Genomic DNA, 17920 nt, shown 5'->3' with positions numbered 1-17920 from the left:
ACCCATCATGGCCCCTTCCAACCTACCTTTGCTGAAGCAAAGAGAAGATCCTTCTCTGATCATGATCAAGATCTGCCTTTGCAGAAACAGAGGGCTTGGTCTGTGGTGCAGTGAGAACACATCTCCTGTCACTAAATAGTGCTGCTGCTCTCTTTTTTTTTTTTTTTTTCTTTTTTGTCATATCATGGGTAGTTTGGATTGGAAGGAGCCTTAAAGATCACAGTTCCAATTCGTGTGCAATGAGCAGAGACACCTTTAACCAGACCAGGTTGCTTAGAGCCCAGTTCTCTTATCCTTCATGCTCCTGCATCACAGCACTGGAGACGCTTCTGAGCTGTGTTCAAGGGTAAGCAGAGTTACATTGGGCTATTGCAGTTGCAAGGTCAGCAAGGATTTCTGACTTCTACTTACTAGCAGGCATACCCACACTTTGCAAAAGAATACACTCACTACTCCACAAACTTCAGAGATGATATGCTGCTCTCTGATAAATATAGAAGATAGTCTCCTATGCTGGCATGTCCCCCAGACACTGACTGCCTGGGAATCAATTATTGTCACATCAGGAAACAATGGCTGTGGAGAACATCAGTCATGTCAAGCAAATCTTTCATCTCTCCTTCTTTTTCTTTAAAAGGGTATTAGAGACTTATATTCAAATGTTACATTTCCCTCTGTCAAGAGAAACCAAAATCCCATTCTTTCAGCCAGGAGTAGCTGTGTATGAGTGGGCCTTCTTTGCATCTTTGTTGCAAGCCTTTGGACTGGAGCAAGCCAACAGGACAAGAGCCTCTTTGGCAGGAGGCACAGGCAGATGGGAGCCACGCCTGCATCCCCAGAAGCAATGCTTGTGATTTTCTCGGGTAGGTGCTAGCACTACGTGGGCACCTGGAGCAACTGGCTAGGCTGGGCTCCTTCTGTCTCAGCTGAAGCTCACCTGACAAACTTTGAGCTGCACCTTTAAAATAAGAACTAATGGCACAGAAAGACCCAGGGTGCCTCATCAGAGTCTAAATTCAGAGATATGTGGCCAAACTAAATGGAGTTTTGGCAGGTGATAATACAGATTTCTTCACAAAAAGCTGCTTTGCTCCTTACTGCAGGAGGATGGTGAATATGCTACTGCAGCTGTCAAAGCTGCAGGAAAAACAAGCTTGCTAATAAAAATTAAAATGCCAAAGTCAACATGTAGAGGCAAAGGCTTTTATTCTGTCTAGAACTCCGGGTTTTGGCTTATGAGGCATCAGAAGTTGTTCCACCTGCAGGCTTTGCACATCCCAGCGACTCCTGCAATGCTGCACCTCAAGCTATGCTGAGCAAGAAGAAAAGGAGAGAGAACGAGTGAGCAACAAAGAGTCAGGACAACACAATAAACTCCTCCGAGGCTTTCTGGCTAGAGACGAAGTTGTGAACTCTTAATGTAGAGCGTTTGCTGAGGGATGATGCTGTGCGGACAGCAGCAGCCTATGGAAGGGAGTGTACTCAGCAAGGGCTGGAAGATCCTCGTGAGAGAGGCAGAGCTCCCGGCGTGTCCCTGTCCCCGCCACGCTGGCCATCAGGTGGCGGCAGCGCTCCAGTGAATGGCAAGAGCAGCTCTTCTTCTGCCAGCCCTTCAGGGAGGGGATTTTTTCATCAGGCTGAGCAAGATTTTTGAGCGCTGGAAGAAGAGGTGCAAATCACACGTCTCCTCAATGAATGCAAAAAGTCAGCTGAGCTCGCTCTGAAATACCACATCTTGGGTTATTCAAAATGGGAACTAAACTTGTTTCAAAATACAGTGTCAGTCTCCTCAAATTAGACCAGCTGACAGAACAGAAAAAAGCAGAAAAAAGTTTTGGGTACATCAGTCTCTTATTGAGGCATTTCTTTGGCTCATGTGTGGTGAAACATGTCTGGTTTTTCCAGCCTTATCAGCTGATCTAATAGAAGATAGATCTTTAAGTAGGGCTTTAGAAACCACACCTCACACACCTAAGCCATCTTAGGCTTTCTGTACACAAGCACTGCGAGAGTACAGATGTAAGCAACAAAGTTGGCAGGAGGAAGTACCATCCTTCAGCATAAACATAAAAATGTTTTGAGTCCTTGGTCTTTGTTAAAAAAAGCTGCAGCATCTCATTGAAAAACTCTTAGTCCAAAGTGACGATTAGAGAAGATCCTATTATTTTCTTTATAGGTAATTCATTAGGCCCATTGGTGAAGCTCTACTCAACATAAGCAAAAAACTATTTGAAAAAGTGATGGACCATAGAACCAGCTCTGTTAGAGTTTCATTCACACATTTCCTGAGCCAGATCCCATGTCTGACCTAAGGTAAGCAAATGCCTAATTTGTCTTTCAGTTAAAACACAGGTACCTTTGGCGAGACTCTTGTCTCATGCAGAGGATGCACTTCCTCAGTTGTGGGGTTAAAACAATAATCAGAACCACTATGCCTCCAATACCAGCTGCCACAACCCCAATGATTGTTCCAATGGATTCTTCTATACCAAACAAGCCTGGGGGAGAAAGGAAAGCAGAGAGAGTAACGTAAGATGTTTTCCAGACAAGTATATGCAATGCAGCCAGCATCTTTTCTGCAGTGGCTGCAGAGGAAGCTGCTTACTATGATCATGCTGATGTCTTGTTTGACATGAAATCCCTTCCACATGGGAGAGTGACTTGCACTACAGAGCTACTGATTTTTGCACTCCTGTGTAGGAGCTCCTAAGCAGCATTCCCAAGCTGCTATGCTGTCTGTGCTTTAGAGACAGGGCAGCCCCATCGCTCCAGAAATCTCCCTCAACAGCTAGACACTATGGGATGGCAAAAGAAGCTGCTGCTTGAATTAATGGAACTCAGTCCTGTATACTTTTTTTAAAATACGTTTTTGAAAGGAAAATGATTACTCTGCCAACTTTGAGAAAGCCATGGATCTGCCTATCTACTTCCAAGGGAGACAGCACCAGAGAGCAGAGAGCAGCACTCCACTGAAGTCCTTTCTTTGACTGGCTGCTCTTGGGACTGTTGCATGGCAGAGATGGCATAATGCTGAAATTATGCATTTCATCATCTCAGGAACACAGAAAGGCAATTATGCTGGCCAGAGTGCAGGCTTTTCAAGAATAACCTGTGCTACTGAGACTATGAGATCAAGCCAACAGGACACCTCATTAGACAGATGACCAAGCCCCTGCAGAGGGGCACAGTTTGCTTGCCTTAGTGTTACAGTTTAAACTGAGTAGTGTTATAAAAATTAGTAACTCAGGCTCAAAAGGCAAAGGCTTAGTGAATCTTGGTGAGATAGAAGCTTTGATGATGAAAAATAGGAAAACGGTACTTGCATAATTTACTGTTGACACAGAAGGAAGTATTTTTTGTTAATTAGATAATAAGATAATAACCCTTCTAATGTGTTGGCTTTTTGGGACTGGAATCTGTTTAGCCTACGTAAGAGGAAAGTTTGACATTTCCAGCTGCTACAGACATAACAAGTTACCTCTTTACTTAATATGTCTAGTGTCTACCTGTGAGGCTAAGAAAACATAGCATGGAACTTTTAATGCTATTTTCATTTTAATGTGAATGAAGTTAATCAGAAATTATATAACGATCATATTATATATGATCCTCGTGATTATCGTGGGATTACTTATGTCATTCAGAGTTAAGGAATGACTATGCAAGTTAGTGGGTTGGAGAGAAATAACATAAAAAAAAAAGAGGTCTAGAGCTGTTCCTTGAGATGGTACCTTGTCACCTGTCACTCATGGGGGTTCTGCCAGAGCTGTGAGTACAAGAGGAACTTGTCTGTTTCATTCTTTGCAGTGACTTTATGTTTATGGATAACATTATTCCTTCTTTTTGTGGTGTAAATGCTCCTCCTTATAATAATATCTGTGATTGTTTATAGAGACAAGCTAATGAATTTAAGCTGGCCTTACAAAAATAATGACAAATTCTATAGAGCAATTACACTCCATGACACCAGGCCCTTACTGCCAGAGGCCAAACAGGCTGACTTCTCTGTTTCTGCAAGTGTGCAGAGCAGCTTTGGAGGAAAAACAAGGAGAAAAAAAGATAAATAACTCCAAGTATTACCCAGAGCCCTCCTGATCCTGAGCTTTGTGCCATCTCCTGTCACCACCTTCCCATCCGGAAGTGTAACCTCACAGAAATAAATACCATGGTCACTGCTTGTCACATTGAGGATAATCAGGGAAACATCCCCTTGGGACAAGTCTCCACTTGTGAAGATCCTGGAGTTATTTGGCAAGATGGTCACATTCTTTTCTAGCAGGTCCATCTGCCCTTTTTCATCTTCTTTGTACCACTTCACCATCAGGTCGGTCAGAGAGGGATGCTGTGGACTGTTAAGATGACAGTTCAAGGTCACAGTTTCACCTTCTTTGGCTTTCTCCTTGGCTGGTGTTTGAGTCACCAAAAGGTTCCAAGGCTCAGGTGTCAACAACAAGGGCTGTGCTGTTACATGAGTCACAGTTGCTGCATTCTCCTTGTTTGCACCTTCACCAGTAACTCCTACATCTGTACCAAGGAAGAGAGAAAAGAGGACAGCTGAGGGTGATAGGATGATAAATGTTCCTGCTGCTCCTGACCTCTAACCAGCACAAAGTGGCTCCTGGAATTAGCACATGAGGGCAGTCACTGTTACAATGACAGGGATTTTCTTCCTAGTTACACTTAGGTTATGTTGTTGTGTACAGACAGGTCTTTTCCTGAATATCAGCTCCTTTCTACCACCACAGTAGAGGAAGGAAGATGAATTCCATTGTCTAATGGCTTTGGGTGAAATTTAGAGTCCAGTCAGCCCCCTTTCCATTTGCAACACTAACCTCTTTCTTCCCATTCTGAAAAGTCTCAGGGCCTGATGTTCCTGACTCAACTGCTTTTGAGGCAAAGCAAAAGATGCATGTACACCCACACACTGGCAGTTCTGTTCTGGCAAGCACAGTGAATAAGCATGCATCTAATGCAACTGCCTGCATCCCAAAACCTAACATGATTCTTAGATTTTTTGGCATGCACTTTCAGTTACAGGACAGGAAATCTTGAAATCATGGGAAGAATCTCCATTACCAGGGACTGAACCCCTAGCAGATCTTATCAGCAGTCTGAGGGACAGAACATCAGCCTTATGCCCTCACTGAAGCTGAAGGTGACAGCTACTGTCTGTCACACTATATTAGGAATGGTGAGAAGCACAACACGGACTCTCTTAGCTGCATTGTCCAAGAGAGCAAAGTTTATTATTCTTGATCTTCTTATGTCTTATAGACATGTTCAAGAAGGTCCAAGAGGTAAAACTCTTCATTGGTCATTAAAGCAACACATCACCGTCATTGGTTAAGTGGAACACCATCCCTTGACTGTTTCCTAAACAACACCTGCAGAGATTGTTTGTCCTTTACCAAGGACTGTTTGGATTCTTTTTCATGCTTTCTCAGGCCAGGATGAGAAGCCTGTGTGACTTAGTTTCACACATGCTCTGTTCTCTGCTTGCTTTTTGCATTTAGCATCCACAATTCTCTGTGAAGGGACCGTCTCCTGTTAGCTTCTGTTAGAAAAACATGAACATGTCTGTAGCAGACATTTCAACCTGCCTTCTAATACTCAGGTGCTAACCACAGTATCATATCCTTGAGCTAAGAGTAGTGAGAATGGATCCCATTTCTGGGAACAAGCCTGGGCACAGTAAATGAGAGAAATAGTTGCTGTCTCAAAAAGAGGGAAAAGCAAACCTAAAAATAAGCTTTTGCCAAGAAAGAGTTCAGGCCAAATTTTGGAAAAGGCTTTTCTGTTGTTTTATTTTCTTCAAGTGAAATAGTCTCCCTTTGAGCTAGTTTGTGTCCTCTCAAAGACTGCAGACCATTCCAGAATGAAGATCTTGATTTTCCATTGTCTTGAGTCTCACTGCCATGCACAGAGTGTGAAACATTGTTGTGTGGGTCTGGTAAAACATTACAATGACAATAGACACTCTCTGCTCAGGGACAAATGTCTCGAGGCAATGGAAAACCAAACCCCTTTATGATCACTTTGAGAGTTACTTGAATGGCTCCTCCAGGCATGCTTGTACACAAAAATCACAATTGTATTCATAGTTATTACTATTTATGACTCATATGGGAGTAGAGGATTTCTGTCAGCCAGCAGGGCCCTGTTCTGGGCACCTTACAAAAGGCTGGGATACAGAGCTTACAGTTTACATATGAGACAAGAGAGAACTCATGAATACAAAAATACAGGAATTATAAACTGGCTGTGAAACTAGGCAACAACAGAGCATGTAAAACATCTTATGAGCTGTTTGTCGCTCTGTGCTTTTACCACAAAGTGAAGATTTTTGCCTTGGAACTGGAACACCAACCCATAGGAATTGGATGCCTGAGAATTAGGTACCCAAATATAGTTTTGAATCCAGTCCCCTAAAACGAGTGGTTCTTACTGAAGGTATAGGGTGAGATGTTATCCTTCTGTTCATATGTAATCCTACCAATGAGCCCACTGGAGCTTCTTGAGGAAATCTGAGGTCCAAACCTTCCCTGCCCAGTTAGATATGTGTATCAAGGCAGCAGTCATAAAAGTTGAAGTATCTTGACAAAGGCTTTCAGGAAATACAAAGTATAATTGAAATAACTGACAAATCTTGACATGTTACAGTTTTGTGCATCAAATATTCTGAAGTGATCTATTTGGTTATTTATTAGAGTGAATTTGAGCAGTTGCATAATGAGTACTCTTTTAAAATCTCAGTTTATTAACCATTTTTTCCACTGGATAACTGTTGCATTAGCTAATGTGTGCTACTGCTACCTTGTTTTCAAGGAATGGCCACAAAATTTTCTCTGCTACAAGCATTCTAGTCTTACCATATGCATCCCTGTAACACAACTGTAATTTTTATTTCTTTTAGTGATGTGAAAGGTGTATTTTTTACACAGACAGTGGCTAGAGAATGTAACTGAGTAGGAACAATGTGCTTTGATATTGCCTCTGTTCATCATGAGTTTTAGACACGTCTCCTATCATGAGATAATAAATGGCCTTGTCATCTGTCTTATTCCACATCTTCGATTCAATACAAATCATGTAACTTAACTAGGAAAATTAAAACAGGAGAGGAGTAAGCTGTCTTGTTTTGTCCCAGCTCTCTTTGAGAGTTTCACTGAGAAGGTCACAGCACTACCTCTATTTTTCTCCCTTTCTTTTCTTCCTTTTTATTTTTTAAGGCTGCAAAATTGGAACATATTAGTTCACTGGTATTCAATTACACAATGCCCTTATCGTTTTGGCATCTGGGAGCATACCATGCCAAATGCTTTGCTGACTCTGCTTCAAAGATCTTTTTAAGTCAATTGCTTCATTAGCAGAGTGATGTGTAGGTCCCTTGTCATGCGGGTTGTGGGGCTCAAGCCCATGCAGAGGAATGCAAGGCTTTGTGGTGAAAGCACTTGAGCTAGACAGGGTACAGAGAAATACAGCATGGATGATCTTGTCTAGACCTGGACAAACGATTAGATGATCTAATAGGTCATTGTCATATGAAGTCCTTAGTTGAGGTCCAGTTTTCAGTCACGAGGGGAGAAAGCTCTCTGGGACTCCCTGTAATGTGGCAATGTGCTCTACATTTGGCAGTACTAACAGGGCACCTAATAAAGCCCTCAGCCTCCCCTTGACGTAACCTGCAGGTTGATACTTCCCCATGTAAGGCCATATCAGACCTATAAGTGAGAAATACACAAGCCAGGCTAGAGGAGCAGGGTGAAAAAATGAAATAATAAAATACAGCTGCATTCTCTTCCTGTCCTAGAGCCTCACTAAAGTCTTTGGTGCCTGGAGTAAATCCCAGCAGCCCTGCAAGCTTCTTCTGCCAGCTGCCAACAGCATGGGGGAACCAAAATGGTGTGTGAGGTCAGTGCAGAATTCTACCTTTCCAGTTTAACCTCTTCTCCTTTATTCACACTCAGTAGCTGGAGGGGTTCAGGGCAAATAGGGTTCAATTTCCAACCCACAAAAAACTCCTCTCATGATGAAATTACTGTCTTTCAGATGGTTTTGTTTGCTTTAGAGCTCAGCTTCACATTCATACTGTGCTGGAGTCATGAAGGTGCTTTACAAGCTGCGTCCAGCTCCCAGACATCTATGATTAAGTGATCAATGACTGCACATTGCTGCTCTTAATTTATATGACTTTTGCCCTGGGCTGAGGTTGGCTTTCACAAATGGATATGAATAACTACCTTGTGACAATAACTGGTGGCTAATATATCAGAGAAACAAAACAGAAATGGAGCTTCTAGGAATGATGATACACATCTGGGAAAAGACAGCCAAATACACTCTTTCTGAACATTTATATCAGAGAAACAGGAATGTATCTAAAGAGAAAAGTATGTTTTAATGCAATGTACAACATTAAATACAATTTCTCTGTACCCTGAGGAAGCCCTCAGTTGAAAGTTGCATTTTCTTTGAAAATAAAATAAAATAAAAAAAAGAGTACTTTTCATGCCAAGCTCCAAGAACAACCTATATTTCTTCTAATTAAGGAAGGTGGTTTAGTACTCACCCACCACCAAGAAGAAGATGAATGAAGACACTGCAGATCTATAGAGCTTCCCAATGTGCTGGCTCATGGCTGCTGAAGTACATGGCCTCATCATCTCTCCCTCTGGTAGTATGGGTAAAAAATATGTGTGTATTATAGCAACAGGACCTCACATTCTGCCTAGAGAATGTCACACTTACTAAAGTTACCACAGCTTTGAGCTCACAGTGCTCTGCCTGATCCCTGGATGAGAGCCACATTGCAAGTGACAATTACTTCCCCGGTGGCTGTCCTGATCTCTCTCTGAGAATATGTCAAAAATGCTCTGAGAGGAGAGGGAACACATTGTTTTTTATTTTAGGCTTGTATAAACCACAACTTTGGGCTGAGTACAGAATATCCAGATACTCCAAAGGAGACCTCTCTTCTGCTGAACCTCTCCAGAGTGATCGTGAGAACACAAAAAGCATTGGCCTAATTATCTGAACATTTAGACTCTAATGTACCACGATATCAACCTAACACACCACAAGAGGAAATTTCAGGAACTCAGTAACTTTGTGGCTATATGCACATGGTGTTTACAGGTAAACTGTATTCCCCAAAGTGTTTTTCTTTATTTTTTCAGTGCAGAACAAGTCCTTTTTCATCAAAAGTTGACTAGTTAAACTGTATTTATATTAAAGTAGAGCTTGTCTATGCAACTTGGGTGGAGGGAAAAGTGCTGGAGAGGGCAGCCTATCTGCAAAACCAGCAGGTGTGCTCTGAATCAGTCTGTGTTTATACAAGGTCCACAGAGAGCACGATCCTGTGAGAGGAGCTACAGCAGCTTCAAGCCTCACCTGTACCACCCAGCCCTGCCAGACATGCTATGACTGCACCAAGGATGGGCTATGGTCACTATTTGGCTGACACCTCTTCCCTCAACTACAGGATTAGGGATCATGGGACACTTTCTCTGATGATCCTGCATATGTTCAAAACTCTCAAGGAAATGGAATTGTGCTTGAGTATCCAGTAAGGACTCAATTTCATAACTCTTAAAGCACAATGCAGCTGAGAGAGGCATGAGTATTTCTGCTTTTCTTTGCATCTGAAAGCAAAAAGGACCCATATTTGATTCGCAAAACTTGGCTGATGAAATAATGTCAGAAGGAATGGCCCATTCCTGGAGTCACCAGTTGTCACTTTAGCTTTGGTGTGCAGATCCCAAAGCAGTGGAATCAGCAAAAGCAGGATAGGCTAGAGGGAGTATGGTTAAAGGAATCTGGGAGGCAAATACTTCTCTGAAATGGGTTGGGAGAGTGGGAAGACCTGTGATTAGCAGGCAAGAATCATATTAGGAAGGGAACTGGGGCCAAGTGCAGAGCAACAGAGCACTTCAGAAGGAAGATGAAAGTTTGTGAGGGTGTTCTGAAGGAAGTACTGCCAAAGTGCTAGTGAGTAAAGCCAAAATATTCATGAGGGGAAAAAGTTAGAGGAGTCAAAAACAATGAAGAGTTTGAGGAGGGAATAACCTGTAGAGTCAAAGGCACCTGGCACCTCAAAAAGAGGATTTTGCACTAAGTTACTGGTTTAGAGTGCTGATTGTGGCTGCGTGTCAGAGGAGTCAGTGTGAGAAGATGGATCTGAACCAAAGGCAATCCAAACACTCTCTGATTTAAACCCAAATACTTGGTGTGCTTCAAAAAAAACCCTTCAAGTGTGTTGTGATGGACATACTACCACTGTTCCTGCAAATGCTATTTATGTTCATGTCATCCGGAACTAGCAATTCTTTCGTGAATCCTCCATTAAGTAGGTCATGTCTAAGCCAAAGCGCCAGGTCAGCCAGCTTTTAACTGAGGGAATACAAAAGGGGTTGGTTAGTGTTGCTGGCAGCCAGTAGATGAACATGAAGCTTCTCCCACTTGGATAACCCAATATGATTCAGATTATGGACAAAAAGCAAAATAAACTGGTACCCTGAGTGTTGTTGAAAAAAGCTCCCAGATTTCAAGTGTCAGGCGCAAATCAAGAAAGTGTTATAGATACATATTATATTGTTGGCTTTTCGCAAATATTAAAATGAATGTTATGTGTATAAGAATGGAAAATTTTGTTGTATTAATATAGTTTTATTTATTTCTGTTATTGATGAAACTTAGAAATAGTGGAATAATACATATATGTTAAGCTATGACATAGCATTAAAACAAAAACTACTTTTGTCTGAAAAAGATAGCTGGAGACCCTTTTTTCTTCCTTTTGTAAACTATCTTATCCAGATGAAGACAAAAGTGACCAGAACTCTGAGGGGGGAATTCATTGCATTTCTGGTATCAGGGAATGTAAATCTTGATGGCACCAAGAATACTGATTTATTGGAAAGGGGGCAAGAGAAAACTAAACAGAAGAACACCAAAGATCCTAAGAAGAATGTATGAATATGTGTGAGAATTTATGGATATGTATTAGTGTTCTGTTTTTAAGGGACAATCCTTTGTTAGTAAGGTGTGCTCTCTTGGCTGAATGCAGAGACACCCGGCCATATCTGTATACTTTATTTTTTTCTCCTAATTGTCTTTCTATTAAACTTTTAAATTCTATAAAATTATGTGAACCTTGTTTTTCACAAAAGCAATGAACAAAAAATGAAACAAAACACACATTCTTTTTCACACGGTCTTGTGAATTTTGGAGACTCGCAATTGCTTGCATTAACACTGTCCTGTCTGGGCCAACAGCTGTGAGGAGGGACACTTCTCCATGGGGACTTGGGACACTTTTTCTAATGCAGCAGTGAGCAGATATCACAGGGCCCTGAGATGTCCAGGTGGAACCTCCACAGAGAGAGCCTTTACCTCCATTTCCTGGGGAAGTGGTAGAGAGAAAGGGGACAATAGGAGCAACTAGCATTGTCACAACAGGCTGTTTCACTCACCCGTATATCCTATCCCATCCATCCATCCATCCATCCATCCATCCATCCATCCATCCATCCATCCATCCATCCATCCATCATCTACTAGCTAGCTACCCAGCAACGTGATTTCTTCGCACCTCACAGGTCTCTTCTTTTCCTGTGAGGTGAGCTGAGGGCACAGCTCTAAGAGCCATCATCCATCTGGTTGGGTCCCCCTGATTTGAGGAGCCCTCCGAGTGCCCAGAGCTTAGGGCAGAAACTACTCAGCGCTGCTCAGCAGCCTCACAAACGAGACCCAGGGTTTCCTGGGATGAAACCCCCCACACTGACTTCCTTTATGTCACTTCATCCTCCGCTCGGCCCGCGGCCAGCCTTCTCCCTCTCCCCCTAGGAGTCCCCCCGGAGCGCCCTTCGGCAGTGTTTTCCCTCGGATCCCCCCAATTCGGGATTTGGGAGCCGTTTCGCTGCCCGGGCGCTGTTTAACCGGCTGCGCTCACGGAGAGCAGCGGCCGCGGAACTCTCCCTCGGGGGGAGGCAGCGAACACCGCCCCCCCACACACCCCCTCCCGCAGCCGGGAGTTTTTTTCCTACTACAGCTCTCAAACTTTCCACCGGCGCGGAGGCTTCCCAGTTAACCCTTGCGGGAGCCGCAGAGGGCCTGCCGCGGCCGGACGAGGAGGGGACCGGAGGCGCCGCAGCGCTCTCCGCCCCCCATGACGGCTCCCGCTCCTCGGGAGCAGCGGCGCCTCTCGCCCGTGGCAACCTCCTCCCGCCGCGGGCCGGCGGTGCGGCCGGCGCCGGCCCCTTTAAATGGCGGCCGCGGCTCAGCCGTGCGCCCCGCGGAGGCAGCTGGCGCGGCCCTCGCCCCCTCCATGGTAAGCGCCGCGTTCTGCGCTCCCCGCCCGCCCCTCCGGCGGGCTCCGTGCCCCCGGCCGCCGCCCCACCGCCCCCCGGGCCAGCGGCGGGCCGCGCAGGTAGGTGCGGGGGGCGGCAGCCCCACGGGCGGGCCCCGGACGGGCGGCGGCGGCGTGACCCCGCGGGAAGCGCTGGGAAGCGCCGCCGTCCCCACCCACCTCCCCGAAAGTTTTTGGGGCGAGGCGGGGCCGCGGACAGGGTGGCCCTCGGGGCTCCCCGATGAGGGGGACAGCGAGCACCCCGCGGAGTCCCCTTAGGGAGGGTCTGGGCTCCTGAGAGACCCGGCGGGGAGGCGGCTGCGGGGTTGCCGGGCAGCCGCTGAACCCCGGCGTTTATGTGGGGAGGGAGCGGGCGAGGAGCAACTAGTGGAGCCTGCAGCGAGTGCGGGTGTTCGCGTGGAAAAGCCCCCCGGGGGCAGCTCTGCTCTCACACCACGTAGCCCGGAGTGTCTGTGCCTTTGCCTCGCTCCGCTGTCCCCTCCGCAGCCTGGCCCCAGCCCGGGCCGCGGCCCCGGGGTGCGCACCCCGGGGTGGCCCAACGCCGTCTCGGTCCTGAGCTGGTTTGGAGCCGAAACGCAGCGTTGCCTCATCCCGGCGGATCCGGTAGTACAGGCGGGGTTACGGGTTAGGGCCCCGGGCTGGTTTTGAACCGCTTGCTGGGTGGGATGGCACAAGAGGTATTCTGTGGCTCAGTTTCCCTTCATAAAGTAAGACTGACTTCCAAAGCAAACAGTACTGATAACAAGGGAGAGTGCTACAGAATTAGAACAAAGTGCTGCTTATTATCTTTGTAGTAAGTGGTATGAGTCAAATTACTTGTCTCTGAAGTGTTTGCCTTGTATTTATATACAATTTATAGTGTAACTAACAGTAAGTATAAGCACTTGCTGTATGAGTGTTATAATGACGTATGTTAGTCATCTGGTAAAAATGCTACACCTGTATGACCTTTCTCAAATTCTGAAAGGTCTCACAGGTTCCTGAGATGTGCTGCATGTTAGGCACTGATGTCTCATGTTGATATTATTTCAGTTCTAAGTATCTGTGCAGCTTCAACATGCAAATTGGGGGAGTGCAGTGGAAATAAAATACTTTAATAAAAAAAATAAAAAATAATTAAATACAGTATAGTCTAGGGGGAAAAAATAAATTTAAAAGCTGTTAGTGGGAAGTGTTTCCATGCTACTCACCTTGGTGAAACTACCATGTCAAGTTTAATTTAATACACAGCTGTCAAATGGACTAACCATCTTGTTTCACCTTTCTCTACCACTGCTGGATTACATGCCTTACTTCTTTGTTCACAGGAAGTTCATGAAGTGGATCATGGTCTTATTAACCAGCAACTTTCTGATTCAGAGGAGACTCTTAATTCATGCACAGAGAAAATGCAGGGTCCTGCTCAGTATAGCTGGAGTGCTGACTGGAGCTTTTGGGTAATGTGTTTTAGCTCTCTCCTAACTTGGTTTTAATTTATAAATATAATACATGTTTATTTTAATTTACGCATGTGTGTATATGTACAAGTTTTATATCCACAGTTCTCAAGTTGCTTTGTAGTCATGAATTAGTAAAGTGTTCTCCACCCATGTAGTGAGGCAGGTAATTTTATCATTACTGGCTTACTAAAGTGTAAGGTGAGACTGAGAGGGGGTGAAGTTGTTTATCTGATGTCATGGATCAAGTTAGTGACAGAACTTGTGGCTTCTGTGCCCAGTCCTGTCTCCCACTTTCTGGCATGAACCCATCCAATGTTTCTTATGCCTGTAGAAAGACTTTTGATACACTGGTGCTTTTTAAGCATAAGGGCTGAATTTTGGTTCTCAGTGGTGGTTGGTGGTTCTGGATTGCATTCCTAGTGTTCATTTTTGTCAAGTAAACACATTTGTTTTCCACAAGAGTAAATAAGCTTCCTGTGTTTTCTGTAAAAATTGAATTTCTGAATAAGAAAGGCAGAAAAGAAGTAATTTTTTTTTTCTTTCTGGGGAAGTGCCTGACTGAAAGCAGAGTGTGTAATAATAAGTTCTTATTTCAGTACTTTCCTTTCGGTAGCTTTTTTAAAATGCCTTGAGAGAAGGTGAATGTGTGTGTGTGTGTAGACTTGGAGTGTATGTTTTGCTGTTAATTTGGTGCATGGATTGTTATTGTTTGATAGGGAAGGAGACCACGTGTGCATGGAGCCACAGGCACCAGCTGATCTTGTGGGAGACACAGAGTGCCAGAGCTGTGAGGAAGGGAATCTGACTCAGGTTCTGTGTCAGGTGTCCTCAGTACATCCGTGTGCTTCAGCTCATAGGAACATCATCCAGACTACTGTGTCCTCCTCCTGATGAGGTCGTCACAGTGTTCCTTGTGCTGAGCAGGTGCAAGATTGAGTAACTAGTGAAGGCCAGAAGGAATCTGTGGCAGACCTGTGAGCAGAAGTGGGGGGATTAGATTTCCCAACTCCTTATTTATAAAGTTTGTATGTTTTCATCACTCTGTTCACAGGTAGATGTCCCAATGCTCAGGACATCTGTTTTGCATCTTAGGCCATAGGATAAATCCCCTCCAAATGCATGTGTGTACTCTTCAATGGAGCAGTTGTAATGTAGAGCCAGTGGAAATAGGACAGGCCTAATAAAATCCCAGCAGGTCATAGACTTGTGTTGCTAGAGTGAGTTCTTGGGGTGTTCAGTATTTTCTTCACTATCCCTGCTGAGACAAGGATGGTCCAGGGCTGTCCTGCCTGTGCCCAGCTGTGTCTCTGTACCTGAGTGGAAGTCATGCTGTGCAGACAATGTAACTGCCAGCTATGCTCTTGTTAGGTGGCAAATTAAATTGTGTAAACTAATGCTTGCTGGTTTGTATACAACCACTAATGCAGGTGGTATTTTGTGCGAGGAATAAACCTGTTCAGGTCTCGGTGTCAGGTTATTGGACCTGCTGTTAACAACTCAGTGTTTCCTTGATAGGCCTGGCGATGGAAAATGAAGTCATTAATGTACTCTACATGGAGAATGTAGCTGTGCTATTGGTTTTGCACTCTTAGGTTTCAGACACATACTAAAGGCTTAAAGTTTCTTTGACCAGAGCTTTGAGCCTGTACAGTGCAGGATTTTGTGTCCTCACTGTGCCACTCTCTGCTCCCTGTAGTAATGTGTGCGTGTAACTTCAGGGGAGTGGGATTCTTCAGTGCAGAGGCAGCTGCTGTGTGAGGTCTTTTTCCAGTATGATTAAATGATTATTTTCTCTCTGATTTATGCTCCAAGACCTTAGTATGTGTTTCATGTTGGTGTTTGGCTGGTTCTGCAAACATGACCTTGCACTTAAAATAAAGTAATTGTGTAAATACTTCCCTCTTGTAAGATAATGCTGTGGCTGGAAATGTTGTAGTCTTACTGTCACTGATTAGTTTTAAAAGCCTGTACCAGTCTGGTTGTAGGAAGCCATGGTGCTTATTTTCTCAGCCTCAAGGCAAGTGAGTTGTAAAGCAGCAAGATCCAGGAAGTCACAAATTTGAGAAGAAAATTATGATTTTTTATTTTTTTTTTATGTTATGTCATTGGCATCTCTTCTTGCTCTTGTTGATGTTTCAATAAGTTGCATGGTTGATGATCAGCTGTTGACTATTAAAAACAAATCATTAAAACTCCCTAAATTCTGAGTCATAGTAAATGTGTAGGTGATAGCAAGGAAGGCAGCTTGTTGCAGTGTGTGAAGCATGTGTCACTAACATTTGACAAAGATCATCTTAGTGTCCTGTGGCAGGTGGGGACTTGTTATGCTTGTTCCCACTCTTGAGTCAGAAGAATGGAGGAATTTCTACAACAGCAGGACTAGCCTGTGGTAGCATCCGGGGATCAGCTTTGTTGCCTGGGTTATTTGTCTGGAGAGGCCACACGCTTCCAGCAGCTTAGGTTTGCTCCAAGGGTTGATTTCTTCTGAGGGTGATGTACTTTTGTTTTGCTGATGATAGAAACCAAATGTGGATGTTAGAGCCTGACTGGTTTGACTTCAATTTTTGATGGATTGAGTGGGAGTAGGCAGTTGTGCCATGCCTCTGGAAGTTAGGCCAGGTATCATGAATGCTCAATAGGAGCACAGGTAATTAGCAGCAGTCTAGGGCTGGCAGCCTCTGGGACAGTCTCTCTCCTGCTATGGTGAGGCTATGGTAAGTGGGGAGAAGGAAGGATAGCTGAAAAATTATCAGGCAGGGTAGAAGAGTATCCTACTATGTGGAATTTTTCTTACCTCTTAAAAAAATAATATTTTGGATATCTTTATTGAATAATTTTGAGAAATAATTAGTTTTCTCTGTTACTGAAAGCAGTTCTTAAACTGATAGTATTACTTAACTGCTATTTTTAAGGTTGATGGTGTGTCATGGGCTATTTTTTGTTTTTTTTCCCCCCTTCCACCTGGAGGTGGACAAAGCTGGACTTCTATAAACTCACTGGAAGAAGAAAAAAGGATAGCTTACAAACTTAATCTTGGGTCTTTCTCCACTGGAAATGGTACAGCTTTTATCTCCAGTTGATTAAATAGTCCTAGTTTGGGCAACTGCAAATAGATGATGAAAGTCAAAGATGATTGGAAATTGTGTTATATCTGGGAGGCCTATCTCAGGATTCTGAATTCACCTTTCTGTCCTTTTTTATGCCCTTCTTACTGAAATATGGTTCAGTTTAATATCCTTGGAAGAAGAAACCTGTGAAAGCCTTAAGTATTTTTCTACCATAGAGAAGAAGGTGAAAGATGAATAAGGAAGCTAATGAAAAGGATCCTTGCATCAAAAGTGAAGGTTTTGTGTCTGAGAACTCTAGTTTATATTATTGAACAGTCAAAGAAAGTTCATGTATGTCTACAATAAGAAGAATGCCTGTGGGGAAAAAAACCCAAAAAAGCGAGTCCTTCCCTTGGAATGAAAAGGTAGGTGGAATGAGTGGAAATCAAATGAGCATCTCAGAAAATTGCTTGTATCTGGGAGGCCTCCTTAAGAATTTGAAAATGTGAGGTGTCAAGGAGGTGTTGGAAAGAAGGTAATAAAAGAGGCTTAAGAAAGGCAATCAATTGGAGTGTAATGCCAGTTTAAAGAGTTGGTCAGTATGAAGGAGTTTGAAAATAGAAGCAAATAACTGATACAGTGAAAAGTGAAAATAAGCCTTTTCATAACATAAGAGCAGCTGAGGTTGCACAAGATCGGGAAGGAATTTTGAATTTTTACACACATGGATCTGGTTTCAACAAGAAAGAACTGGTCTGGGAGTGTGTGACAATATGTATGGCAAGAATACAGTCAGTATATATTACTCAAACCTGCACAAGGAGGGATGCAGATGTGTATCACAATTTGGAAGATAACGTATTGAAGCACAGATACAAACTAAGGCACTTTGGGGCCAAAGACTGGTAGGGTTAAATGAAATATTGTATGTATACTTGTTTGAATCCTCCTTCCATCTTTCTCTGAAGACTTAAACCACTCTTGGAATGGCTTACTGGGCTGGCTGAAGTGGTAATTGTTTTGGGGGCTGGTATTCAAGGCCTTGTGACAGTAGCTCTCTTATGTTG

General features: G+C 43.8%; 2 protein-coding genes across 6 annotated transcripts in view; one reads left to right on the top strand and one right to left on the bottom strand.

Annotated features, from left to right (window-relative positions):
* Positions 1-1189: 1189 nt before the first annotated feature.
* On the bottom strand, positions 1190-10629 carry LOC107208520. Of its 2 annotated transcripts, none has more exons than XM_019007875.1 (4): positions 8570-10629; positions 4081-4524; positions 2357-2498; positions 1190-1312 (listed from the first exon to the last, which is right to left on the bottom strand). In XM_019007875.1, exons 1-4 carry the CDS (start codon positions 8661-8663, stop codon positions 1303-1305), a joined length of 690 nt encoding a protein of 229 aa, XP_018863420.1. In that variant the 5' UTR covers positions 8664-10629; the 3' UTR covers positions 1190-1302. The 2 variants fall into 2 exon arrangements, with proteins under 2 accessions (XP_018863420.1, XP_033373428.1); XM_033517537.1 differs by having other exon boundaries at positions 4165-4524.
* Positions 10630-12151: 1522 nt separating this feature from the next.
* Positions 12152-17920, top strand: part of GRAMD1C (GRAM domain containing 1C) — a 51316-nt gene continuing 45547 nt past the window's right edge. For 3 of the 4 annotated variants that reach the window (XR_002002101.2, XM_015636979.3, XM_015636970.3), the window contains exons 1-2: positions 12152-12328; positions 13675-13803. Coding sequence is in view for 3 of the 4 variants with exons in the window: in XM_015636979.3 (XP_015492465.1) it covers positions 12167-12328; positions 13675-13803 (291 nt within the window). In the remaining variant the exon portion in view is untranslated. Of the gene's footprint in view, positions 12329-13674; positions 13804-17209; positions 17279-17920 lie in introns of those variants that run through there. The other variant, XM_015636986.1, reaches the window with a different exon arrangement.

The sequence above is a fragment of the Parus major genome, chromosome 1 (genome assembly GCF_001522545.3).
Source record: "Parus major isolate Abel chromosome 1, Parus_major1.1, whole genome shotgun sequence".
NCBI classification, from domain to species: domain Eukaryota; kingdom Metazoa; phylum Chordata; class Aves; order Passeriformes; family Paridae; genus Parus; species Parus major.
This window is presented reverse-complemented; position numbering and strand designations above follow the sequence as displayed.